Source organism: Callorhinus ursinus, unplaced genomic scaffold, assembly GCF_003265705.2.
Source record: "Callorhinus ursinus isolate GAN/ISIS: 27379988/994484 unplaced genomic scaffold, GSC_fseal_2.0 scaffold12, whole genome shotgun sequence".
NCBI lineage: Eukaryota > Metazoa > Chordata > Mammalia > Carnivora > Otariidae > Callorhinus > Callorhinus ursinus.
This window is the reverse complement of record NW_027397074.1, coordinates 58,936,881-58,964,466: the sequence shown is the minus strand read 5'-3', so window position 1 is coordinate 58,964,466 and position 27,586 is coordinate 58,936,881. Positions and strand designations below refer to the sequence as shown.

The 27,586-nt window shown below is 46.0% G+C and overlaps 1 protein-coding gene across 1 annotated transcript in view; it reads left to right on the top strand.

The window, feature by feature from the left end:
- The window catches only part of WNT2 (Wnt family member 2), a 41,902-nt gene extending 15,302 nt beyond the window's left edge, over window positions 1-26,600 (top strand). The window contains exons 4-5 of the mRNA XM_025873341.2: window positions 9,844-10,108; window positions 26,146-26,600. Of these exons, the coding sequence (XP_025729126.1) occupies window positions 9,844-10,108; window positions 26,146-26,375 (495 nt within the window). The 3' untranslated portion in view covers window positions 26,376-26,600. The remainder of the gene's footprint in view (window positions 1-9,843; window positions 10,109-26,145) is intronic.
- Window positions 26,601-27,586: the final 986 nt, after the last annotated feature.

Sequence of the window (27,586 nt, the reverse complement as noted above, 5' to 3'; positions counted from 1 at the left end):
TCGAAGATTTTTTGAGAGAAGTTATCTGGCAAGCTAAAAATGATTTCCATGAGGCTGAATACCAAAAGGGTACTGCTGTCCTTAGGAGTCATATTTATTTATTTTTAAGTAGTCATGTCAAATGAGCAAGTATTTACTCACTGGATGCCACAGAATAAAAATGAGAGGGGATTAAGTGAATGGCGAGGGGCAAAGGGTTGATGCTGACCATGCTGGCCACTTTGGTGATATGAAAAGCCACAGAGGCCATGAGAATGTGAGACGGGAGGTAGGGAAGGCTAGAAATGGAATCTTGACAGCAACCTTGAAGGAGCAGCCATTAAGAATCAAAGAAGGAAGCAGAAGAGACCCTTTAGGAGAGATCTGAGACAAAAGAGAAAATAGGACCTGTGTCATGGACCTGTTTTTGGAAGAAGCTTTCAGCATCACACACTGAACAGAGACAGCAAGTCGCTATCATCAAAACTTTCTAGTGTTCTTTCTTCCTGCTGTAAAACAAGACTTGCACAAACAAAAGTAAATTGAACAGTGCAGACATGTCATTGGAAGATGGGGAGGTTACCCCCCAGCCCACCGTCCTCGTCCCCTCCCAGACATTTGAGTGCAAACAGACCCACGGCTGTGGACAAGACGTATGGCATTTCACATCTTCCTCCCAAAACCTCATTAGAATTATAGCAATGGGATAAAAAATGGTTTAAATCAACCATAAGGAGAATGGTCAAAGAAACGAGAGGGCCTGACAAATTTCTGGGAAGTGGGAAGTAAATGAAGAAATTGTAACTGATAAAGAAGGATGAAGAAGCCACAGTCTAGGAGAGTAAAAGCAGATGGAGGGGTGGGGAAGGAAAAAGCAGACGGGACAATAGCTAAAATGGGAACCAAGATGCTCAACTGGAGCATCACTGGAGAGAAGCATAGGCCTGAAAACTGGGACCAACTTAAAAACCCATAGATGGAATAATGAGCCCATCCACTCCACTCCCCTTCCCCCATGAGCAGAACTCCTCAAAGTCTAGCATAACCTCCCAGGCTTTCTGGAGTTAGTCTCTCCAACATAACAGCCAATGTCCTATCTACTCACCAGAAATCAAACCTCTCTGGCCCATAAGCCCCACCCATATAACCTGCATTCCTAAATACCTTTTTGGGACTTCATTCTTAAATATGAAGAGACTGTCCAAGGATTACCATATATTTGATTAAATTCATCAGCAAGAGAGAAAAAGGCCAAAAATTGTAGGAAAAAATGACCCCTGGAAGAAAAAAACAATAACACAGGGATGAGAAGAGAATTTTTTAAAAGCCTAATTAGTCTCCTCATAGATATTTCAGAAGATGTTAACATCCATAAACTGTAAGAATGGATGCTTTGAAAATGTGACAGCTAGAGAGTAGGAAAGAACTTGGAAGAGAAAGCCAAAGAAACCTCCCAGAAAACATAACGAGAAGCACAGGAAAACAGTATGGAGATTCATCAGGAGACTAAGAATAGATCTATCTATCATATGATCCATATGACTATTTCATGTATGAGTATTTATCTGAAGAATACTAAAAGACTAATTTGTAAAGTTTCTCCACCCCATGTTCACTGCAGTATTATTTACAATAGCCAAGATACAGAAGCAGTGGATGAATGGATAAATAGTGTGTGGTATATGTACACAGTGGAATACTACTCAGCCATAAAGAATGAATGGATAGTGCGTGGTATATGTACACAGTGGAATACTACTCAGCCATAAAGAATGAAATCTTGCCATTTGTGACAGCACAGATCTCAAAGGTATTATGCGAAGTGAAATAAGTCAGATTGAGACAGACAAATGCCGTATGATTTCATTCATATGTGGAATCTAAAAAAACAAAATGAACAAGCAAAGCAATACAAAAATAAACTCCTAGAGAACAGGTTGATGGGTACCAGAGGGGAAGGGGGTGAAGCAGTGGATGAAACGGGTAAAGGGGGTCAATTGTAGGATGGATGGTAACTAGACTTTTGGTGGTGATCACTTTGTAATGTATAGAGACACCAAATTATAATGTTGTACATCTGGAACTTGTATAATGTTATATACCAAGTTTGCGTCAAAAAAAAAAAAAGCAAGAAAAGGAAAAAAGGAAAAGAAAAAAAGCAGCCCAAAAGACAAGTGGAGTTTAAGGAGATCCATAAACAATACCCATCTTTCCCTCTTGAATTTGAAACCAACTGAAAAGTGGATAAAGGAGATGGATGGCTAGAATAAAAACGTCTGTTGCTCTGCTGAAAAAAAGCTGCACTGGAGGATGTAGCTTCAAAGTCTCGAAGCACTTCCTAGCACTCCACCCCTGAACTGGACAGACTTACTCACCCTGTCACAGGCTGTACGTTGGAGCCCCTGCAGGGAGCCCCTTGCTGGAGGGAAGGAACTGATCATAACTCATCTTCTCCACAGGTTGGCAGATGCCCAACAAGAAGGAACCTAGGCACACAAGCCCTGTCCTTCCTCTAAACTCACCAGTTGGACCAGTCATTTCTCCTCCCCTGGAGAGAAATGAGTAAGGGAATGGTGAGAGCCAGGAGTGTTACTTTAATGGAATTTCTTCCTCAAGAAGCCAGAAAGAAAGTATTAAAAATATAAGAGGGAAAATATAAAAGACATAAAGGATCAATTGAGAAGGCTCAGCAACTGACTAATTAGAATGCCATGAAGAAACTAAAAAAACTGAGGGTAGAAAAATATTAAGAGAATGTCTCTGTGCTGAAGGAGTTTCCAGACTGAAGGAGCCCACTGAGAGCTGAGCAGGATTTATTTTTTTTTCTTAAAATCCTAAGTATCATGCTGATATTTCAGAACACCCAGGATAAAGGAAAGTTTCTCTAGACTTCCATGTAGAAAAAAACACAAAGTGAAATGAAAACAAAAGCCAAAGAATCAGCCAGACATCAGACTTCCCCTCTGAACCACTAGGAGCCAAAGCCTGTGGAGCAACACCTTCAGTTTTGAGGAAAAATTATTTTAAACCCAGAATGCTATACCCAGCTGAACTATTAGTCAAGTATGAAGGTTGAATAAAGACATTTTAGATGCATAAGAATTCAGACAACGTATCCCCCGTGCACATTGAAAGAGTTAAGAAGTTGCTGCAAAGAGAAGGAATAAACCAAAAAAGAGCAAACATGGCATCTAGCAGAGTAGTGTGTCCAAACTGGGAGGGCATGATGTTGGCTCTCAGCTGTGTAGCCAGTCCAGGTTGCAAGAAAGTGGAGGATCGTGGAGGCTCCAGGGACAGACGGAAGGATGGTGAGCGTGCAAAAGATCAGGTTTTAGTAAATGCACTTGGTAGCGAGGAAAATGGGAAAACCCCAGACTTCACTCCAATAACATTCTTCTTTGGCACAGAGGCTGTGATGCTGGATCAGAGGTTATGACCCGCACGCAGTCCTAGCATGGGCCTTGCTTACACAGTTAACACGACTACCTCCATGTTGATTGTTTCCAATTTTTAGAGTCAACGTCTAGACACAGTGTGGGAGACACCTATAGTCACAGAATAGGATTTGCATGCCTCATCTTTGTCCCTATAAAAGGACAAGTGCTGCTGATGGAGACTGGGAAGCAGAAGGGGAGGAGGGAAGAGGGACTGCAATGTCTTCATATGAGACAGCACCCGAGACTTTTGGAACAAGAATCAACTTTGGGCCTTAAAGTTGCCTAGATCCCTAGAATTGTTGAGAGGTGGGGCGAGCAAAGTAAGGGCCGGGATAAATTCTCAACCTCTTTAAGAAGTCTCTTAGGAAATGCCCTCTGTAGATTAGTAGGTCAACAGTGACACATAGGGCTGCCACCTTCGGTTGTGCTAACATGGCACTGCACCCTCCAGAGGGCTCCACTCACCTCGTGGTTACTGCGGATTTGTTCCATTTATAACAATTTTCTGGCAGAGGCGCCTTGGGATGCTTTTCCCTATTCCTCCCAAAGTCAGGGGTCCGCTAGCACAGAACCGTTCGTACAAGCATTTAGGTAACCACCAGAAAGGCTACAAGCAGAATTCCTTTTGAGTGGCCACGGCTGGGCTTGTGCGGTACCGTTGGACAAGGGGGAGAGAGGAGGGTACAACAGAAGGTTTCAGCTTTTCACACTGATCCTGCCTGGACTATCTGATCTTTTTAAACCAGGGGCACATATTTCTTTAATTAAAAATTCTGAAAGTAATCGTGAAAAACAAACACAAAAAGCCCAGACTGCCTGGCAACCCCTGCGATGCCCCCAGGTGCTCGGCTTGGCTCACCCCTTCCTTTGAACGCAGGTAAGCCTGTGGCTGCTCCCCTCCAGCCGCCTGCATGGGAAGCCCAGCAGCCCCTCCATCCCCTCATCCCAGGATTCCCGGGGGCGCGTCCCCCTGGGCAGGTCCCTCCACTGCAACTGGGTCCTCGAAAAGCACTTGGCTTTTGCTCCATCTCCCTCTTTGAGTCCCTCCAAAACAGCATGAGCATAAATTGTTGCTTGTAGCCATTTCTTCTTGGATAGGAGGATGTTTCGGTTACATAGGGTAGGACACAGATTCTAATCAATCATCAGCTACCCCAGTTCCTAGAAATGTAATGTGGCTGTCTGCCATGGGAGCGTCTCACCTGCTCGGCCCTCGGTGGGCTGGGACTCCCGGGGCAGGGTGGAGTGCAGCCGCTTCTTTCCTCCTGCAGGGCACTGCCGGCTTTGGACGCCATTCAGGATTTGGGATCCTCTGCCCGGCTGCCTATTAGAGGCACCTGAGACCCGTCGTAGCCTCGAGGCCAGACCCACCCCCAGCCTAGGTTCTGATCAACTCTGCCCAGGGAGAGGCCTATCTGGGTGCTGGAAGCCGTCCCCAGGTGATTTTAATGTGTGGCCAGAATGAGAATCACTGTTGTGCTCTCTCCAGATGCCAGGGAACAATCCCTAGATTGCTGTTGTTTTACTCTGTTCCGTACAGAGCTTGACCCCCCTTTTTTTAGTGAAAGTATAATTAACATACAATGTTCTATTAGCTTCAGGTGTACAACATATCGATGCGACAATGCAATACATTACGCAGAGCTCACCACAGAAGTACAGTCAGCCGTACAACGTTATTAGTGTTATTGAGTGTACTCCCTATGCTGTGCTTTTGTCTTGTACTTTTGACTTCTAACTGGAAGTTTGTACCTCTTAATCCCCTTTACCCATCAAAGGGTTTGACTCTGTTTTTCCCTCTCTTTCCAGACCATGCAACCCCTCAGACTGCAGCCAGATTGTAGAAGAGCATGCTGTCCCTTCTTTCTCTGGGTCTACACCCATATGCAGGCCTTTAAAAAGTGGACCATCCTGCATATATTGTTCTGCAATTTGTTTTTGTCACTTGGCTTCCTTTCATTCTGTCATACTGATCTACCTCATTATTCAAAGCCCACATAATATTCCATTATTAAGCATATACCATAATTTGCTTAACCATTTTCCTGTTGATGTCATTTGGGCTTTTTTCCTAATATTTTGCTGTTGCTGAATATGCTGCAATGAACATCCATGTGGGTGTGTATCCTTCAAAGCTTGTGCAAATATTTCCAGAGTGGAATCACTGAGGTCAAAGGATACATATATTTAAATTTTTGACACGTGTTGCAAAAATGCTCTCCATTTTTAAATGGTGTATCAATTTACTCTTCCACAGACAGTTTGTTAAAGGATTCCTTCCTTGATACTCCTAACCAACATCAAATATTATCGGCCTTTTTACTATTTGTTAATCTGCTAGGCAAAAAACAAGTGTTGCATTCTTTTAGTTTGCATTTCATGATACTAGTGAAGTTGAACATCTTTTTGTACTTTTGTTAGGACTTTATATTTTTTCTCTGAATTGCCTGAATAGATTTTTGATGACGATTAGTTTGGAGGATGCAATATAGTCCCCCCTACTTAATCTCTCTGCCTCTTTTTTCTCCATTATGCAGGCCATCTTATCTGGTCAATTTCTAACTTATTCAAAAGAAGAGAGGAAAGTAGTATGCATAATTAAAAACTTGAGAAAAGCACAATGCAATTTATATAGGATTTTAAATGTTTTTAGAAAAAGCACAGATCTGGGAGTGAGACACGGACTCACACCTTATTTCTGCCACCGTCTATCTGGGTAACTCTGGGGATTTTACTTTCCTCGCTGAGCCCTGGCTTTCATAATTATAGAATGGGAATAATAACCTATTTTGCCTAATTGTGGTAATTAGACAAGATAATGTGTGTGAACCACCTGTCATGGAGCCTGTCAGGCAGTGAGGTGCTGGATAAGTGGTTGTTATTGTTACACTGTTATTATAACATTCGATCATGTGAATTCTTCTAAACTAGGAAGAAGTTCCTAAACTCACCAGGAGTTTCTCAGTCCCCTTCCTTATTCTTACATTAGTGTTAGCTACTCTCTAAAATCACGCCCTTCGGCTTAGGTCCCCTTCCCTCTGCCTCTCTGAGCAGGGCGTTGTCCCCTTCAAAGTTAAGAGTTTTGAATTTCAAGTCTGCAGACCCAGAGACGGAGGTGGCCCCGCGCTGTGATGGAGCCCCGAACAGGCTGTGTGTTAAGAGCGGGGCCTGGAGCTGTGAGCAAACCCAGCATCAGAGGTCTCACTTTCCCCCAAGGTTAGCTGTCAGATGGAGCCTGTGATTAACCCACAATCAACAACTGACCATGGTTCCAGTTGAAATAGTTGTAGTTATAAGTCATAGACCCTGGGGGCACAAACTTAATATCTTGGACCCCAAGAAGTACAGAGGCAGGGCCAAGCCAAGGTGGATTCATTCAAGCAGTTCAGCAACATCCTCCAGAACCGAGTCCTTCCCATCCTTCGATCCAGCCATCAGCAGCTTGTTGCTGGTCCAGAGTTGGCTGCCCCGTGTCCCAGGGGAGCTCCTGCAGAAAAACCAGAGACAGAGAAAAGAAGCTTCTCCTCGTGTGTCTCTTTTAAAGCATGAAGAAATCTTTTCTCACAAGTCCCCCTGCAGATTATTCCTAACATCGTATTGGCCCCAGCTGAATCAGGAGCAGGACAATGAGATTACTATTGCTGATTTGGGCTGCTCTGGGCCAGAGAGAGGCCCGGCCAGTTCTGAAGCACGTGGCTGTCCAACACCCGAGCAAAACCAAAGAAGGAAGTGGGGAATGGCTGTTGCCAGTGATGATAATGATCAGCAGTGTGGCCCAATGCCATGTGTATTTATAAGGAGTCATAAGATATATTTTTAAGATCGGATTTTTATTATGCAAATGCTTCAGTTAGTCATCTAAAATATTTACTAACTTTGAAGTTTGCAACCTGGAAACTTAGCATTACAAAGGGAGGGCAGTAATATTTCCTGTCATTTGTAAAGCTGAGTGTTGTTTATGAGTAAATAACCCAGCTTTAAAAGGAATAAGTCTTGAAGAATGAGCATTCAGTTCCCAAGCACTTGGCATGGAGTGAGTTCTGTGGCTCTGTTGTGAATTTAGGATAGAAAACTGGACAAGTGGGACCCAAATGGGGCCGTAAGGGAGCCAAGGTGTTCCTTCTAGGGCTGTGTCTGTGGTGGAGGCCTGCTGTCCAGGTCACCCAGGGAACCTCATACCAAACCCCTGGAATATAAAGATACAGGGGGAGGAAGGCACATGGGGGAGTGTAGTTCCAGAAAAAGAGTTCATTCTAAGACATCCCTTAAATATCCCCAGATCCCTGTGACCTGGAGGACCAAACTAATGACATTCCCCCCTGCTCACGTCTCTGTCCTTGCCCTTCAAGGCTGGCTTATGCTGAAGAGCACAGGTTTCAAATGCTAACAGGGCACAGTCCACCATGAGGGGCAGAACAGGAAACATAGGGTGCTGAGGCCCAACCTGGGAAGGGTATGAGTGAATTCACAACTGGAGAGCCACCATGTCTTGGATCCTTCCACTCTAGAATACTTGTTTGGGACTGACTTTCTGGAATGAAGAACCTTTTTGCACACTTGGTTAGAAAAGAAACAATTTGTAAAGAGGCAAAACCAGGTTTGGGCAAAGTTACCTGGGTGAGACATGGGTGAGGCGGCCTGGAAGACTGGTATCTGTGTGTGTGTGTGTGTTTGGGGGTGCATGGGGGAGGGTGAGCAAGTGTATTGCAGGGAGCTCCACCTGGGATGCATGCTGGAACCACCTACCCACATCCCACACCCAGACCAATTATACCAGAATCTCAGAAAGTGGGCAGAGCAGGGTTGAATCTACCACATCCAAGTTCTTAGAAATAGTTCTCTCAATGTGTTACCCTAAGAATTTTGTTCATAGTCCCACCTTGGATAACGTCATCAAGGGGGTTCACTGTCCCCTCTGCCTATGTCTTCTACCCCAGATAGGTGCTGTCTTGGGGATACAAGCAGAGAGGGTGGGAGCCCTCAGCAGGCAGGTGGTTTCTCCTCCTCTGATCTGCAACTGAGCCAGGGACCAAAGACGTGGTTTTGGTGAGACCTCCAAGGTCTGGTCGCCCCCATGGCCCTTCTGTGTGTCACTTAGAATATCTGATGGAGGAAGCCCCTAATCATCAGTCATGATCTCCCATGAGCAACAAAAAGCTCTTTCAATATTATAATAATTTGGAAAACTGACTGAACAAGAAATTAGTTCTAACTGTTGGTGAGGGGATGACAATTGTTAAAGTAGTGAATCATATGAGAAAGGGAACACAGGAAGGCTTGTAATCACAAAACATGCTCTTAGAAAATATTGTGAGGAAATCCATTTATTCATCCATCCTGTGAGTTGGAAAGACTTTAGAGTCTGGGTTTGCATCTGCCATTCCACATCTTGGCCTAGGAGTTTGGGCCAGTCATCTTACTTCCCTGATCCCTAGGTTCCTCACTTGTGAAGTGGGAAGATCAGTACCTCAGGATGGCTCTGGGGACCATGGGTGCTGAGGATGCTTATCACTTAGCTGAGCCAGGGAGAAATGGGCCCTGGCTCACCGTAACCCTCACAAAGTTGTGTTGGGGCGGGCACAGGTGTGCTGGCTAATCCCAAGGCCAAATCGGAAATGTCCCTGGACAGTTCCAGGGCCCACCAGAGCCCTTCCCTGTCCTGAGACTCATAGCCTACACAAAGGGGGTGCCCGTGCTGGGAGCCAGCTGAGATGGGCTGGTCCCATTTACCTTTGCTTCCTCCCCACAAAAAGAGCAAGCTTGGCCCTGTCATCTAAGCTGAATAATTTGGTCAGAGTTGAGTGATAATATCCCAAATTGAATGGCATTCTCAGGGTCATCAACTGACTTCCAGCATATCCTGGCTCTGTCCTAGACCAGCCATGTCCCTTGGGGCAAGTGCTTTAACCTCCCTCAAACTTGCTCCCCCATCATCTGCAAAATAAATATGGGGCACAGGATTGTTGTGAAGATTAAGGTCATCGAGATAGAGCGTAGGAAGCATTAGCACAATGCCTGGAACATGGAAATAGAGTCACTATTATTGGCTTATCAAAAGAAGCAGGCTTAGCAATTCCTGAATATTACTGTACATTTTTAATATAATAAAGCCATATTTACTTAGGAAAAAACCCTCTAATTTATTCTCTCACTCTTCAGACTGGCCCTGTGCCCTATTCAATTCAAATTAGTGAGGATTTTGTTATACCAATGGCCAAATAGTGTTCACAATCCCTGATTCTCCCCGGGACCCCACCTATTGTGGTAGTGCGGTGTGGCAGAAGTGACCCCCAACATCTCCCAGTCCTCAGCCCCAGGATCGTCTGTTATCAGAGTCACTTCTCGATCGCTCAGTGGGAAGAGGAGTGGTAGCCCCGGTCCGGGGCTTGCGTCGGCTTGCACTGAACTTGCCCGTCTCTCCCGGCAGGCGGTAAAGCGGTTCTTGAAACAGGAATGCAAGTGTCACGGCGTGAGTGGCTCGTGTACTCTGCGGACGTGCTGGCTGGCCATGGCCGACTTCAGAAAAACGGGCGATTACCTCTGGAGGAAGTACAACGGGGCCATCCAGGTCGTCATGAACCAGGATGGCACTGGTTTTACTGTGGCTAACAAGAGGTTTAAGAAGCCAACAAAAAATGACCTCGTGTATTTTGAGAATTCTCCAGACTATTGTATCAGGGACCGAGAGGCAGGTAAGTTCGAAACACTTTATTCACAGTATCTCATTCTCTCACCGATCAGTACTCCATAGCTTCAACGCAGTCCTGGGCTTTCAGCCTGACAATTCTTTTTTTTTTTTTTAAAGATTTTATTTATTTATTTATTCGAGAGAGAGAGAGAAAACACGAGCAGGGTGAGGGGCAGAGGGAGAAAGCAGACTACCTGCTGAACACACAGCCCAATGTGGGGCTCGATCCCAGAACCCTGGGATCAATGACCTGAGCCAAAGGCAGATGCTTAACCGACTGAGCCACCCAGGGGCCCCCAGCCTGACAATTATGTAAGTGCAGCCAGCTGCCTTCAGGTTCAACGTTCATGTTCTTATCATTCATATTTAAAGTGTGCAGAGAGCTTTCCTAAGCAACTGGAGAAATGGGTTGATAATGTGCAGGTTCTGGAGAAAGGTGAACCCAAGAAGGTACATGGCAAAGCATCAGAACAGGCAGATTAGCCAAATTCTTCGGCCTGGATGAAACTCTAATCCGTGGGCTAATGTACACTCTGTACAGCAATCCAGCATCTTTCCTGTGATCCTGAAGCCAAGAGGAGTAGAGCTATACAACGGGCCTTCTCCGTTACCAATCCCACCTCTGTGACTATGGAGGAGGGACCCTGGGCTTTAAAGTTAGCCAGTTTTGAGATCTGCCATACTTCTCACTCCCTCGTTCTTTCCAATAGGCTGAGAAGTTGCCAAATACTAGAAAGCAAAAATTTATCCCCACTGGCTTGGCTGTTGGTGGGCAGTGGATGAGAGCTGTGTAAGAGGCATTTTGTTTATTAAAGCCACACCCTTCCCTTGAAGACAGCACTTCATCTGTCTTGAACTCACCCAAAGAGCAGCTCCATCAGCCTCAACATAGCTGTTTCCACCAGTATGGTTTTAGGCACCTGCTGTTCTCCACCTTTCACCTCTCCTGGGCAGCACTGAGCTCCAGGCTTAGCACAGTCTTTGCAAAGACTCATACAAAATAAGAATGAGTACAAGTCTCAGTGGATGGGAGGAGATAGAAAGCCCACAGCCAACTCTGGCTCGAGCCAACTTCCCAGATTTAGTAGAAAGCAAAGGAATTCATTATCAGGAAAAACGTCCTTGAATTTAAATTCTAAATTTGTTTTTGGTTCTAAAGTAATTGCAAAGAAACTAGTAAGACAGTGCAGACGGCAGCCAGCTCCTAACACTAGATTGACCAAGAGGGACAATTACCAGGGAATGTCAGTCACAAGAAGCCCAGAGCCTCTCCTTTGTCCCTGAGCGGTTGAATTTCCTTCCTGGTTTGATGAGCGAGTTCTTTACAGCATTTAGGCGGGTTTGTACATGCAGCCTATGGATTAACAAGGACTGAGCGAAAGGACCAGATGCTGTGCCCTGCTGCATTCCTGACTTCGGGACCTCTAACAAGTCATCCTACCTGTCAGGCCAAAGTTTCAGCCAAATCACCATGAAACCTATACTTTGATACAGGATTGTCCCAGAGGTCTGGCTCTCCTCTGCCATTAGCCGTTTAACCTCAGGCTCCTCAGATAGGACATGGGGATGATGACATCATGGTCACTTTAGGAATTATAATGGATTGACTCCTGTGTGCCAGGTACTGGGCTCAGATCATTGCACACATGGTCTTATTTAATCCTCAGAGCCATCCAATGACATCAGCGCATTGGAACCAGTTCCTGGAGGGGTCAGGGGGTTGGGAAGAGGGTGGCTCCTGGTTGATCAACACCAATGACGAACCAAATTCCCATCTTAGCTTTTGAGATCAGATAAGCAGTCCTGGACATCATCATCCCAATTACCTGGATGAGAAAAGTGAAGGACTAGCTCAAGGTCTCCCTGGTCTTAGAGAGGATGGATATCTGGTTATCTGACCCCATGGCCCATACACCTGACCCTGACACCACAACTTGTCACTAGCTAGCTCTGAAAAGACTCCGTGAAGCCAAACGCTCATTTCAAATGTAAGAGGACCTGCTTCCCCAGCTCATCTTTCCTGGGTTTTTGGATTGAAGCAGTTCACACAGTGAAGCGAACAGTTAAAATGCTTGATGACCATTGAATTGCGTCATAGGTATCCAATGAAATAAAGACCTTGCTTTGTCTTCCCCACAGAGGAGATTCTGAATCTATTCCCTGACGCCTCATTCAGATACTAAGTTATTCTTCCACACTTTGCTTTTGCTCCTCCCGTTATTAGAACACGATTCTGTTTCTTGATCCTAAAATAGCAAACACATCTGCAGTACCTGCCATTCATTAGCACTTGATCTGCATTCTGTCAATGACTCTCACAAAGAATCTATAAAGGGGTATGTTATTATCCCATTTTATGGGAGAGAAAAATGAGGCTCTGACAAACAGGTTATGGAATTTGCTTAAAAACTCCCAGTTGGTTAAGAGGCAGTGCAGGGACTTGAACCATCCATTCTTTTAAACATTTTACTCTGTCTCTAGATGCACCAGCTACAAGGCACCCTGTGGCAGGTGCTGACTTTCTGAGGGAAGTTTTATAATTTGTTCACTCTCAGTTTATTTCTGTTCTATTTTAGGCTCATTTTAGTTTATCTCATTTTTAGCTTAAAAAGATGTAAACTTGGTTTTTGATGGTGTTGATTAACCAGGAGCCATCCTGTTATTCTTTTTTTTTTTTTTAAATAGCTGGTTCCAATGTATTAGATCAGATTTCCATTAAGATTCCTAGATTATTCATAACTTGCCTGAGCTATCCTTCACGTCCTTTTTATAGCTGAGCCTAAGAAAATGCCAAAGTCATCCATATAAACTTTTCTTTTTCATTCTGTTGACCATCAGGTGACTATTTTAGTGAAAATATGATCCAGGGTATTTGCTATCATGGAGGCAAAAGTTCCAATTATTGAAAGAGTAGAGTTTTCATTGTTCATACTTGAATTCACATATACCTAGCCACACGTATGAGATGCAGATATTCCCTGAGAAAGCCTGCTTCAACTCACACAGTGGCCGAGAGCATTGCGCTTGCCTGTGTGACCTATGGTCTTCTAAAGATGAGGGTTTATCCTGGCCATTTTCTACTAGAAACTCCTGTAATGTGCACTCTAGAAAGTTGGCCAAAAGTAGTAGAAGTGGGTGGTTCCGAATCATTCTGGAGTAGCCTCTAACCTCTGTTTGCCGAGGCAGGGAGATGTGACAGAATCTGAGGCCATCGAGAAGGGGGAGACTCCTGCCTGTAACTCACAATGGCATTCCTTTTCTGAGCTCTGCTCCCTTGTCCTGAAAGGAAGGTGTTGGGGGTTGAATGGCTAGCGTCCTGTCAATCTACATTAAAGAAGCCCCCAGCATGTGCACATCACTGAGTGAGCACGTCATGAAAAGACTCTCTTCCCCTCACTAGAACCATGCCTAACCTTAGGAAGGGCCTGTTTTCTACTAAATGGAACTCCCACGTGTTTGAAATGGGTTACCTTCAAAGGTATCCACGCTCTAAAATAGGTCTGAATGTGGCAGTAAAATTTAAAGCAAATAATTTTTCCTTCTTTTTCTCTGTTAAAATGGGCACTAACCTTTCCCTAAATGACATCTCACACCACCCAATCTGCTTTATTGTGGCCATATTGTTCTATTTCGCTTTTTAGAAATATCATAAACATTTCTTACTTAAATGATTGGGTACCTTCTACTTGTCAGCACTGGAAAAGCAATGGTAGTGAGCACACTGAATCTTGCCAAGTAATAGATACCTGTAGCTGACTGACTTCACTCTTGCTAGCCAGCACCTCCTTCTTGTTCAAGGTAACTCATTATGTGACGGAAGTGAGCCTGCTTGTTTTGTCAGTCTGGTTTATGGAATGGATGAAGGCAAAAGGTCTAGTCCACTATTTTCCAAAGGGAGGGCCTCTTCAGAAAACTATTAAATCAGAATTTCAGGGGATCGTTGCTGAGATTCTGTCTGCATTTCAAACTTGAGCACATTAAAGTGGAAAATCGATGTTTTAGGCAGTCCCTGACCTACAACATTGTTTTTCATAAGTATTTTTTCATAAGTATTGGGTAAGAAGACATCCCAGGAAACATTATATTCTTTGGAATACCTGATCTCTTATGAAGGAAAAAAAAATCTTTATTTAAGGAGTTCTAGACAAGTGGCACCCAAAAATATTCCCCTCCCTGGCTTGCCCAGTACAAGAGGGATGTTCCTCCATGGGGAAGCTCCGCATTTTCAGGGACCCTCTTGCACTATAAGTGCAGTAGATCTCAGCCAGCCAAGCTTTCAGTGGAATTAGCTTGACAGACATGATCAAGCCAGGCCTTTAGTGAAGTCCTGAGAGAATGATAAAGGCATAGCGAGCGAATTTCGACAAGAAATGCAGAGGCTGAGCCAAGACCCTGGGGTACTCCTGGGTGAGGACAGACCCAGACCCCAGGGGAAGAAGGGTAGTAGGAAGGTTGGCTGAGTTCCTCTGAGAGTCTGGCACCTGCTACACAACTTCTGGGCATTTTCTCTGAATCTGCACAGCAATTACCCCCATTAATAGAGTAGGGAATTAAGGCTCAGAAACGCTTAACTTTCCCGAGACTGTGTGGCCTGTAAGTGGTAAATAAAACAAAATAAATAAAAATCAAAACAAAAGTCCATACTTTTCTCACTATATCACTTTACTTCCTGAAATTTGGGGAGGGGAGACCTGTGCCCTAAAGAGGCAGCATGAGGACACCGGAACAGAGTGGGCGGAGGGGCCCACAGAGTGGGGAGGTGGAAAGTGGGCAGACCCAAGCTTCCCTCCTGTTTGGTTCAGGCTGCCTTGAGGCCCCTTCCAATGACAAGCCCTTCAAGTCTGCAAGAGTGTTAATGTCCTTCACTGTTGCTAAAAAGAAATCCCAAGCTCGAAAACGATTAAGAAAGATATTCTTATGGCAACAACAACAACAGACATTCTCCACCAGGCTTCGGTTGAGGAAAATGAGTGTTCAACGATAAAGACTCCCCTCCGATTCCAAAAGTCCGCACAGCAGTGTGACGCTGTGCATGTGACATTATGCAGGCCACACTGGAGGCTCCATCCGGGAAGCCCGGCTTTCTGAGACGGATATTCTAGTGGTCGTGTGGTTATCTACTCCGGTTATTGCCCCAGGCGTCTGGAAATCAAAGAAGCTCTCCAGTTAGAGATAGTCCATCTTCAAGGAATGCCATGCCGCTGACCTCTCCAGAGACCGAATGCACCTCGTCACAGGCCACTTTCCCCCGTTATGATGTAAAACCCTGACCTGGGCCAGGGGTCACCCCGAGGTCTCCTCTCCAACTATAGGAAACAGGTGACCCTCCACCTCTTTTTGAAGTCAAGTTCAAAAAACAGAGTTCCACAGTTGCTGAACCTGCTGTTTGCTGTAAGCCCACCACGTGGCTGACAGCTGCCGACTGTGAGTGGAGGACACGCTAACATCTCACTGTTTTCTCTACACAAAGCATACTTGGCAAACAGCTTGGAACCCTTGGGAACACAATTCCAACCACGGTTTACAGAGATTCACCAATCTAGACATGCCCCATGGCGTGACCCGGTTTGCTGAAGTTCTGTGATTGTAACCTGATTGAAAGCAAGGGAACAGCTTGTCAGCCAGTAGGAATGGATGGACCTTATTTTGAGACTAAATGCACAATTCCCACAGTACCTCCAAGGTCCCTCATTGCTTCATGGGTCAAATATTTATTGAGCTCCTTCTGTATGTCAGACCATACAGATAAGCCTCTGGAATGCAAAGATGAGGAAGCCAGGCTCCGTCCTTGCCCTCAGCCTTCCCAAGGCCTCCTGGTCTCTGGACATGAGCCGGGTGGTTGGCAGGCAATGGGATGCAGGCCAGGTGCTGGGGGGTCCTCAGGCCCGGACAGGAAGGGGGCGCTTTCTGGGTTTCAGTCCTCACTCTGTCGCTCTATTACAGGGTCTTACCATATACGTGTCACTTGGAAAATTAAAGAATAGGTTATTCATCCCTTTCTGCATTGAGATTTATTTTAGAAATTCATGAATTGATATCTGAAAAGCACCAAGACACCTAGACCAGGAGAGAATGAAATGAAAAATGTATTGGTGAGGTCTGTAAATCACCATTTTCACAGGCAATTGTTGATTATGTTGTCTAATTAATATTAGTTACTATCCAGAGGACCCTCTTTTCAAACTCTCAGTGGCAGGTAATACAATTAGCCTGCCCCTCCTTCCTGCAACACAACCTTCCCATTTTCCTCCTGCCCCGCTAGCTGGTCTTCCCCAGTTTCAGTTGCTAGTTTCTCTTCTTCTCCTTGTAAATCTTGAAGATCTTCAGGGCCCAGCCGGGTCCCCTTCCCTTCTGCTTCTGCACCTTCTCCCTGGGGGGCCTCCTCCTTCACGATGGCTTTTAACTGTTTCTCGGGCCTCATCTGGGTCCTACCGCTGCTTAACGGCTCCTCTCCATTGTTCACATCATTATCAGTCTGCTTCTGTTAAAACTGAACTCTTGATTTGTCCCACTCCGGAAACCTGTTTTTCCCCAAGCTTCCTCTTCTCAGAAAACAGCAGACCCGTCCACTCCATTGGGCAGCCATAAACCTGCAGGTCATTTGCTACACTCTTTCTCACTTGCATATTGGCCCATCACCAGGTCCTCCTAAAATGCATGAGGGATCTAGCTCAGAAAGCCTCCCTTGTTCCTTGACTCACAGCCATACCATGAGTTTTAGTTAGTGTATTTACGTATTTGTTTGGTCTCTGTCTGTCCCACTGGACTCTGATTCCATGATGGCAGGAACTATGTCTGTTCACCACTGGATTCCCAGCACCTAGCATATAAACGTGCTGAATTGAATTGAATGGCAAGTTATAAACAACATAAAATATGCTCATCGTATGAGCTGAATTCTTAGTTATGTTGGTGCAGTGTCATAACTTAAAGATAACTTGGTTTCTTTGACAAGTGATTATTAAGCATGTCTTCACTCTTCACTGATGATAATACACAGCCTATGAAAATTCCCATTAAACTGAAATGTTAAATGGAATTTTCCCTCATGTTCAAGTGCATTAGTGGACCATTTAAAGAGCTTAAGATGTTGCTGGCTGCCCATTTCCCTGGAAGAGAGAAAACCCTCATATGCAGCAGGAGAGTATATCAATGGCTTTTAGTTGCCACCAAATACTCAGTTCTTTTACTCTGTGTCGGACTACTTATTAGTTCATCTGATTTTGTTGTTAATGCAAGCAAAATACTTCTAATACTACTTTATGTTATAGGCATGATCTGTAAGTCTGCCTTACCTATCAGAACGTAGAGGTACTAAAATTATTAAACTTTTAGGATACACTGAAAAGGGCCCTAATTTGAATTGACAGTGGCAATCAGATTGAATTTGTGAAAACTGAAAAACAAAACTTTTTTCAGAAAAAAAGAAAATTTCAGAAAAAAGGAAACAGAATTTTCATTTTCCTATTTTTGAAGTCTTTGACATAATTCGCACCAACAAAAAATTTACCAAATCGCTGTCCTTTTTTGCAATAGAAAAAATTAATATGTTACAAACAAAAAAATGATGTTCATGTATTTTAAAGTAATGTATTTGCTTACTTCATGTAAGCTTTCCCCATGAAACCTATTTCGTGCTGGTGTGGTCAATCGCTTCTTTAAATCTCTGCAAATCCTGTATTCCTAATAATTCCTGATATTATGGATCAGCAGACTTTGTTGTTACCCGTTGCTACCTATTACTATTTTTAGTGATTACTCAGTAGGTAGCCATGGACAAATTAACTTCTCTGGGTGTCTTAAGATGTGTGTTTTACCCAGAAATTCCCAAGGTTCCCATGATTCCATAAATGAATTAGTGAACTTTTAATTAATTTCCCTCTAAGTTTGTAATCACAGAACCTGAACTTGATGCCACAGACTCCCTTAGGTTGTTATTTTCAATCTCTATCTTCTAAAAATGCGCTGCATTTTCTGCATGTGTTCTCTATATATCAAGTGAGATCATCTGAGTAGAAACCAGGCTGTTAGCTAGTTTACCCTGACCGCAGTGCCTGAGGACTCGGTGACCGCTCCCTGGGGAAGCATGCGCTCCTGTGGCAAGGAAAGGATCCTCGTTTTTAAGAAATTGTTTTGAATTTAATATTTAATGAATCAGGAATTTATATGTTGACAGCTGAGCACCATGCAGTGTATAGAAGAAATATAAGATCTAACCTCTGTCCTTGGGGAGACAAGATGCATGAGAAATCATCAAACATTTCGAAACAGCATATGAGCTCTATTGCGTGACACACATTATAGGACTTGGGAAGGGGGTCAGGTGGGCAAGGAGAAGAAACAGGGATTGCTCTGTGGAAGGCGCTGAAGTAGGCCCGAATCTGGAAGAATGTGAAGACCTCTGATCCAGTGGAGTGAGGAAAGGCCAGGACAGCAGATGAGAGTAGCTCTTGTAAGGGAACAGTCTACACAGCTAGTCACTTCAATGGGACAGTGAGGAGCTGGCCTGATCATGAGGGGTACAGGTAGGGGGCTGTGGGAAATAAACTTGGGTAGACTAGGTGTGCCAGACATGGAAAGCCTTGAAGAGTCTGACCTTAACTTTAATTCCATGACAGGATTTGCTAAAATAATGGGACATGCTGTCTCGTGCCAGTCAAGCTTTTCCTGGTTATTATAAAAACGTTGAATAAAATCATCTGAGAGAAGTGAAGATCCTGTCTTTCCTAGGTTTAGGTTTGCAATCCTTACTGCGCGAGGGGCAAGCCGTGCGAGTAGATGAATGTGCCGTCTCTAACATTTGCTCTAACATTCTTTTCTTCCCTCGATAAATCTGTGTCGTTAATGACAACATGTAAGTCAACCAGAGGAGAAACAGCCGATTGGATGACGGGCTTAAGTGAATCTTGCTTTATGTCCTAATGGTCAACATATGGGCTTCTGTCAGCCTGGAGTGGCAGGAATTTCCAAAGACACAGGCCCATCCACAGAGAAAGAGTGCACAAGAGAGAGCCCTTCCTCCAAGGTCCCAGAGGTGTGGGTCTGGGAACTATTAGCAAAAGCTCTTTGTCCTCCTCTGCTGTCAGGAAGATGCATGTCGGTGGAGACAGAAATGTTTTTGCACTGGGAACCCTGACTCCATTATTCATTTGATAGCTCTAGGGGAGGGATGCTCGATTCTGTAAAGTTCCCGCGGCACTGCCCCACCAAAAGTGTGTTCAATGGTCCCAACTTACGTGATTTAGAAATTCCAATTCTTCATCCTCCTTTTTCCCCATGCATATGTGAGCTCTGTGAAGGGTGAGGACAACATTGCGGGGAGGAGAAAGGAGAATCTGGCAGGAACTCACACCTTCCCACGGCACAGGCATCACTGACTGCCTGGATCTTATGGACGCTGAGTCTCAACAGATAATCTCCTAACAGTGTGCTATGAAGGTGACAGAAGAAGGGCTGGGCTCCCTGAGCCCGAGTCTGCCACACTCTGTCCGGGAACTGGGATCCGTACCCTGGCACGCCACACATCAGGCCACATTTCACAAACCTAAACGTAAGGGAAGTCAGGAAAAAGAGCTTCTGACTTGCAACCTTTCTAAGTAAACTGAGTAAATCAAAGTGCAGTAGGAGATAACATTATAAATCACTATGAAGGATTTTTAAAATAAATAAATGTGAAGCATCTAAATAAGTGTTTATCCTCTTACCATATCACTTTGGGAAACTAATGATAGGACCATTACTCAAAATATTTTTAAGATTTCCTTTGGAGTATTTTAAAGCCAGCCACATATGCTTTTGTAGATACTGTATGATGCAAATATTTGACCTATAAAGATCAATTTGGGTTTTGGAAATATCTTAGCGAATCTGAAAGAAAAGTCCGGGGGAGACTTAAGTGAGTGATCATGGTAAGACATGCTATTTTGGGTGAAATGCAAATTGGTGCTATTGGCTTTCCTGAACCAGAAAGTTCTGCTTAGCATGAGTTCTTCCCAATGTTTTCAGCCATGGCCCCACCAGTGACATAAATTAAAACCACCTTGAGGACACGTAACGGTTTTGGAGGTGTGCATGTTGGTGTTGCAAAGAAAGTAGTTGAACAGGAGTTCAAGGGGACCATCAGTACAGGAACAGAGCAGGGTAAGCTGCTAATACCATGCTAACCAGCCTTTCACATTCTCATGTAACTGTAGGTGTCCTCGTTGTCTATAGCATAGCATATGCTGGAGAAAAAGTCCCTTCCAAAACGGTTACACGTCAGGACCTTTGCAAGTTCTTCACTTGATAAAACAGTGAAGGAGAGAGCAGGAAGGATGCTAACGCTCTGCTCCCTGGGATCTGGCAGGGCTGTGGGATGGAGCTCTCTGCCAGATGTCACAATGGTCAAGAGCTTGAGCTCTGGACTCACACAAGCCTGGCTTCAAGTCCCGACCTGCCACCTGCTAGCTGTGTGATCATGAGCGAGTTACTCACCCTCCTCCCTTCCCTCATTTCCAAACTGGTGACAACAGAACCTACTTTCTAAGCTTACAAGAATGAAATGAGATAATACAGGCAAAATGCTTCTCACAGGGCCTAGCCCCTGTCAGTGCCCCACAAATATTGACCCCAATTATGAACAGAAAGAAGAGATAGAGGATGGAAAAGAAGGCAGAGGGGGAGGAAGGAAGAAGAACGAGGGGCAGTGAGGGAAAAGGCAAGGGGGCAGGGGCTTCGGGCTGACAGGTGGGGCTTTATTAACCTGGCGGTTCCTGCTGTGGCCCAGGCAGGGAGGAGTTACTCATTAGCTAATGAATTGGTATAGTATTGGGGGGAATAAAAGATCTAAAAGTGTGTATCTCAAATATTTAGAACAAGAAGGAAGATCCTAAAACTCAGAGGGTCCCTTTCACAAAATGCTCACTCACACACACACACACACACACACACACACATTTATAGTCTTGCTTCTTATCTCTTATTTTAAGAAGAATGGTGATGCCTTCTGTTTTGGAAAGGACAGTGGGAGGCCCCTAAGACAGTAGAGCCCTTCTGCTGTCATTAATAATGGGCCTTATTATAATTCCGCTAAAGGAAAGCAATGAGAGCAAATTTTGTATAGATTCTGCACCCTAGAAATGTTCTTTTCAGGGTTTTGATGAAATGGCTCTATATTCTGCTCAAATGACAGCAAGTGTCAAAATTGCCCTCCTGCTCTACAGTGTGTCATTAAATCTAATTAGATCCAAACCCCAAAGTAAGGGCCAATTTATAGTCCATGGTCCGGTAGCCTCGCCCTCTCCCCAGACGACAGAGTCCGCTGTGCACCTCTCGGCTGGCACTTTCCTGGGAGCCTGGGGTCCTCGGAAGGGGGGCATTCCTCCTCCAGGCTGTGACCTCACCACTGTTCTCTTATCACTGGCTCTCAACCTTCAAAAACCCCTCTCATCCTCCTTCTTCTGGGCCCTCATTACACCCCGTTTGTCTGCCCAGTGGAGAGTGGTATGTTCAGATGAGCAGTGTTCTCGGGCATTCTGTAACCAAGTTCGATGTCGGTCAATAGCCCACAGGGTGATTCGGGAATGACACTCTTCACCTCCCTGTCCTAGCGACACCCTCCCTCCACCTCACAGCACCAAGGGGGAGAGAAAATTCCAATTGCATGTATTCATATTTTAATGAATGCATATTGGTGGAAGTGAGGAATGCTTATGGGTGGGCAGGGCTTATGGACAAAACACAAGGTGAAAATTCAGAGCGGCCTCTAGTGTGGCAGGTGACACTGCTTTTCACACCCTGGGGGTCTCCTTTGCACTATGGCTCCAGGGGCCACCTCTGACGTAAAGACTTCCCACTCTGCATCCTCATGCTGACCTCTCTCCTGAGTCCCAAAGAGTATCCTCAGTGAACATTTCTACCTGGATGACCCACTGTCACAACAAAGTCAACATGTTGAAAACAAAACTCAGGATCTTGGCTCAAAGCCTGCCCCTCCCCAGGTGTCCCACCCCAAGGAAGTTCACCCGCATAAATCCAGTCCCTTGAGCCAGGAGCCTGGGAGCGCTTCCTGACCCTCACCCTCCGTTCCCTGCCCGTCCTGCCTCCTCCACATCCCCTGCCCCTTTAACCTCTCCCACCCCCGCTGCCACTGTCCTTGTCCCTGTCACCCTGTGCCCTGTGCAGGGCACTTCACCGCTCTCTAACTTGGCTCCTTGCCTTTACCCTGGCCCCCTTCAGTCCATCTGACCCCAGCACCCACAGCGAGCCTTCGGAATGTAAATCCATCATGCCCCACTTTGGGTAAAAACTCTCAGGAGCACTCCGTTGTCCTTGGGTTAAAGTTTCAATGCCCTTACCTGTCCCACAAGGCCTTCCACGTCTTGGCTTCTGCCCACCTCTCCGCCTCACCTCCTGCCACGCTCCCCTTTGAATGCTTCATTCCAGCCAGGTTACACACTTTTCTTTATGCTGCTCACATATCAGGGTTTTGCTGGTTTCCTGGCTTTGTGTATCTGGCCTCCTTCTTCTCCTCGTTACTGGAACGTGAAGCACGTACAGAGAATTGCACGCCACGTGTATAGCTCAGGGAATGGTCTCAAAATGAACACACCCATATAATCTAGGCCCAGACCAAGACCTGAAGAGGACTGGTATTCCAGAAGCCTCCCTCATGCCCCTTCTCACTATTCACCAAGGGAAATCACTACCCTGACTTCTAATAACATAGACTGGGTTTTCCCACTTTTGTACTTTATGTAATTAGAACCTTCCGAATTGTGTCAAGTGTCTACTACCGCAAAACAAACCACCCATAAACTTCACAGCTTAAAATAACCTTAAAGTCCCACCTCGGGCTCATCACTCCTTGCAGCCATGCTCTTTCGTGCGCTTTGCCACCAAGTTTCTTGAAAACTGGCCACACTCCATGTCCGTCTGCCCTCGCCCCCCATTCACTCCACGATCGCGGCTCCGTCCTGTGGTTCTGCTGAAGCAGCTCTCATCAGAGGGCACCCCTTACCTCCTTCGTGTTGAGCCAAGTGCACTGTTTTCAGTCTTTTCCTCCTTGACCCCCTCCCCCCAATTCAGTGAGTCCCCAAGTCCTAGTGATTCTCCCCCTTTCGCCAGTCACATATTTGTCCTACGCTCAGTATCGCCTGCCTGGACGAATCCAGCTGCCTCAAGGATACCTCCCTGCCCCATTCCGACAGGGTTTCCACTGCTAACAAATCTGGACAGGCTCGCCACTGCCCATGGGATAAAACCCCAAACTGTAGCAAGGCAGGAAGGCCCTAATCCCGTGCCCGGCTCCCTTTCCGGGCTCTTGGCCCGCCCCCGCCTGCGCAGTGGCCACACTGGCTCTGCGGTCCCACGAACACGCACCGGGGGGTCTGCTGGGAGGTTCTCTCTTACCTAGGACGCCCTTCACCCCCTTCTGCCTCCAGATCTACTTACCCTCTCTGTCCTATCTCCGAAGCCACCTCTGTAAAACTGGGCTGTTAACAGCTCCTTTCTGATCCTGTTTGCTGCTATCGATATTAATAGCACTCATTATCATTACTATATATTTGGCTCACTCCCTCTAGAGCATAAGCTCCTCAGGGCAGGATCTTTATTTTGTTCTGATATATCCCAAGCTCCCACAACTGTGCCTAACACATTTAGGCACTCAATAAACACAGGCTAAGTGAATGGAAGGGTAACATTAACTGAGCCCTTATTTGCCAGGTGCTTTTCATGCAGGATCTCCTCCCCACCTCACCGCAGCCCTGTGAGGAAGGAACTCCGTTTTTATCCCAGTTCAGCAAGGGAAGAAACTGACGCATAATGAGATTAATGAGACCTAATGGCATGCCCAAGGCCACCCAGCTGATAGATGGCAAAAGCTAGGACTTGAACCCTGATGTGTCCAAGCTCTAAATAACCTCATTCTACCATCATGAGCTTTGTCTGCAGTGGTGCTTTGCAAAATCTCTCCTGGAGGTTACAGCAGGTCTTCAGCAAATGGAACAGTTACCTAGAAGTAGTGGAGGTATCTCTTTACATATTAATCTCTTCATTATAGTATGAGTTCTCAGAGAAGAGGAAGTGAATTCTAATTATTTTATTTCTCCACCACCACTACCCAAAACTCTATGCAGCCGGCACGGTGTCTTACATGTCTGTATTCATTAGATGTTTGCTGAATGAAATAACAGGCATGCTGTTAAGAGGCGGCATTTGGCAGTGCGTCCTTCTTGTCCAGTTAGTAATTCTGAGCACTGTCCTGACCGTCGCCCTGAACCTAGCCCCAGCTGCTGCCTCTTCTAGCTGGGTGCTTCTTCAGCACGAGAGAGGCTCCTGGCCATCCCTGGCTGGCCCCCCTGTCCCCCCTGACCCCAGCCCTTTGCCATCCTTCCTGTCATCATGAAATCCCCTGCCTGCCTTCCTGCTGTCAGTGGCCTGATCACACAGAACGAGTTCTGCCCACCCCTCTCCTCTTCTCCACCCCACACCCTGCTGGAACCTGGCTGCTTCCCGGGTCATTCTTGACAGGCAGGGCAACATGACATTTATGTAGATAATTGGAACACAGTTGGATTGTGATAAACAAAGAGAGAGTCACGAGGCAGGCCAGGAGTTATAAAGCAGGAGAAATTCCTTGTTAAATGATAGAGGAACTGAAAATGAATGAAGTCACTGTCTTTTTCATCCTGACATCCTTTTTTTTTTTTTTTAATAAGGAGCTTAGCTTCTCTCGGTTTGTCAATTATTTAGAATTGTTGATTGCAAGCAATAGAAGATGGAGTGGTTTAAGCTGAAAGGGGAAATTTTTCATAAGGATACAGAACCTCTAGGAGCCCAAAGTTTGGAATGCAGCCAGGCCTCAGGGAGAAATGGAAGCAGCTCCAGGAAGATAGTCCAGGATCTGGGCAGCATCCTCTTTCCACGTCTTGTCCTCTCTGTCTCTGTACATCTGCCTCATTGTCATCATCTCTCTGTAGACCACTGGCCCCCATACGTCGTCATGGTGTACGGCTGCCCGTGGCTGGCTACTGAATGTGTATTTGGTGCGACCGCCTAGCTCCAGCAAACCCACCAGTCCCCAGGGAAATTTACCTGCTCGGCTAGCACAAGCCAGGTCCCCACGCTTGGCCCAATCACCTGCCACCAGCAGAGCAGGTGATGTTGTTCAACATGGCAGCCAAATGCCCGTTTCTGTGGGGGAGAAAGAAGCAGAAAGGATCCTTGTGAGTTGAGCAATCGTCTGATAATGCTCTTATAAAAGAATTCTTTTATAAGAATTCCCCAGGAATAGGACACATCAAGAGACATCTTATCTTTGAGTCTTTTTCAGACACAAATACATAAAAATGAATTGCCATTTAAGAAACCTCACCTCAAGTAACTAAGACAATATTCCACTGGTAGTTCCTAACAGGTTTTTATGCCAGTTCTGTTCACTGAAGGCTTAGCATCCTGGCTTCGACCAGGAGCCTCACACACATCTAGATGGCCCACCGGACGGCAGCGCTTGCTCCTCCAGGTCTTACACAAACGATGCCCACAGCTCCCCTTCAGCCGCCAGAGTTCCCGCCTCTTTCTAGTAAGGCAGCGTAGTCAGGTCTGGGGAGACAGAATCCCCTCCCTTTGAGGGTTCCACACCCTGACAAATTCTGAGAGCCCTAACGTGGGTCACTGCTTCCTTGATGTGGTTTGAGGGCCGGTGAGAGGGAGCTAGGACAGATCCTTCTTCGGTTCTGAGCTGGCCTTGCCCACTCAGTGATCCACCAATGCAAGGCTGGGTAGGGGTAAACGGAAACGTTTATCCAGCTCAGAAGTGGGAGCACTAGAGTTAAGTTGCCCACAGCAGGTCCAAAGTTTCACATCCATCTTTCCTGGACTTGGCCCTGTGGGCACGGCTACACTCGCTGGGGCCGGTGCCTGGGGCCGACAGACCCTGCCTGGGCCCCAGAACAGGTGGCTCAGCCCCAGGCCGTGGTGACGAGGGGCCGGGCGCCTACCTGAGGCCCACCGTATTCGGCCCACACCTTCTCAGTGTCCCCTCCCCCGCTTGTCTTCCAGGCTCCCCAGGGACAGCAGGCCGCGTGTGCAACCTGACTTCCCGCGGCATGGACAGCTGCGAAGTCATGTGCTGCGGGAGAGGCTACGACACCTCGCGCGTCACCCGGATGACCAAGTGCGAGTGTAAGTTCCACTGGTGCTGTGCCGTGCGCTGTCAGGACTGTCTGGAGGCCCTGGACGTGCACACGTGCAAGGCCCCCAAGAGTGCTGACTGGGCGGCTCCCACATGACGTCAGCGGAAGGCCCCGCCCACCTGCCCTCCTGCGGGGACTCCGTGGGATCCGGCCAGGACCCTGGGCCTCCGGGCTTTCTCGGGGAGATATTTCCTAAGGCATGTGACCTTTGTCTCAACAGAAGCCCCTTCTCCCTCCGCAGGGGCCTCAGGACGGGGGCCACATGCTGCACATAAAGCATGCCTTATCCTCCCCGACTTCAAGCATTCTGGGGGCATGTCTCTTCCTGATCAGGACAGATTGCTAAGAGGGGAAGGAGGGTGGGGGGGGTGGGGGGCTGATCCCGTCTCCACCCACCTAGATGTTTCCTCTTTCAGGAGCACTTAGCCAGAGGGGAAAAGAGTGTCCCAAAGGAGCTTGTTTTGTGGTCTCACAATAAATGCTCACAGTTCCAAAATTCTATACTTCTCTCTGGAGGGTAAAGACAGCAGGACCAACTGCCACTGAATTAACTTTAAATCTTGAAAAGACCAAGCAAGGCTTTTGCCTGATCAAGTGATTTTCACAGCCACCCCTCCAGGGGTAATTGGTAATTGCTTAAAGAAGGATGGCTTTCAATGAACTTTAGGTTTAAAATGCATATTTTTCAAGACGTTTATTGCCATATTAACGTTTGATGTGACAAGATGGAACCGTTGTCCTTTGGTACAGTTTGGAATCTTTACAATAGCAAGAGCCTCAGAAAGGAATTGCTTTGCATTACTGTCCTCTTGATATAAAGAAGCTTTAAGAAATGAGACTTCCTTCTTAGCATCTGAAAGGAATTTAAAAGAAGATTGATGATCTGGCAGTATTTTGTGCCTATTGGGGGAAGATAGAGGAAAATAACTTAGTGAGTGGAATATCAGAAAATGTGTCTTGACAGATAAGGAAAAAAGGGGGAATAAAATTCCTATCTGGTATGATGCATGTGACCCATGGAATTTTGTAGTTGAAATGGCTTTGAGAAGGAAAACTTTGGGGATGACAAGACCAGGGAATCAGCATGCTGACAGAGGTTTCCAGAGCTAAGTCATGCCTGGACAGCCTTCACCATAAACAGATGCCCAGAACGAGTTGGCCACGTGTGCTGAGGAGCATCAGCTTGTACCCATCACCCTTCAAGCACGTTCGAAAGAGCTGGCATATTGAACTGTGTTCATCTGATGCTGACAAGATGACAAGACATCATAGCCTAGAGCAAATGACACATAGCCTTGCTTATAAAG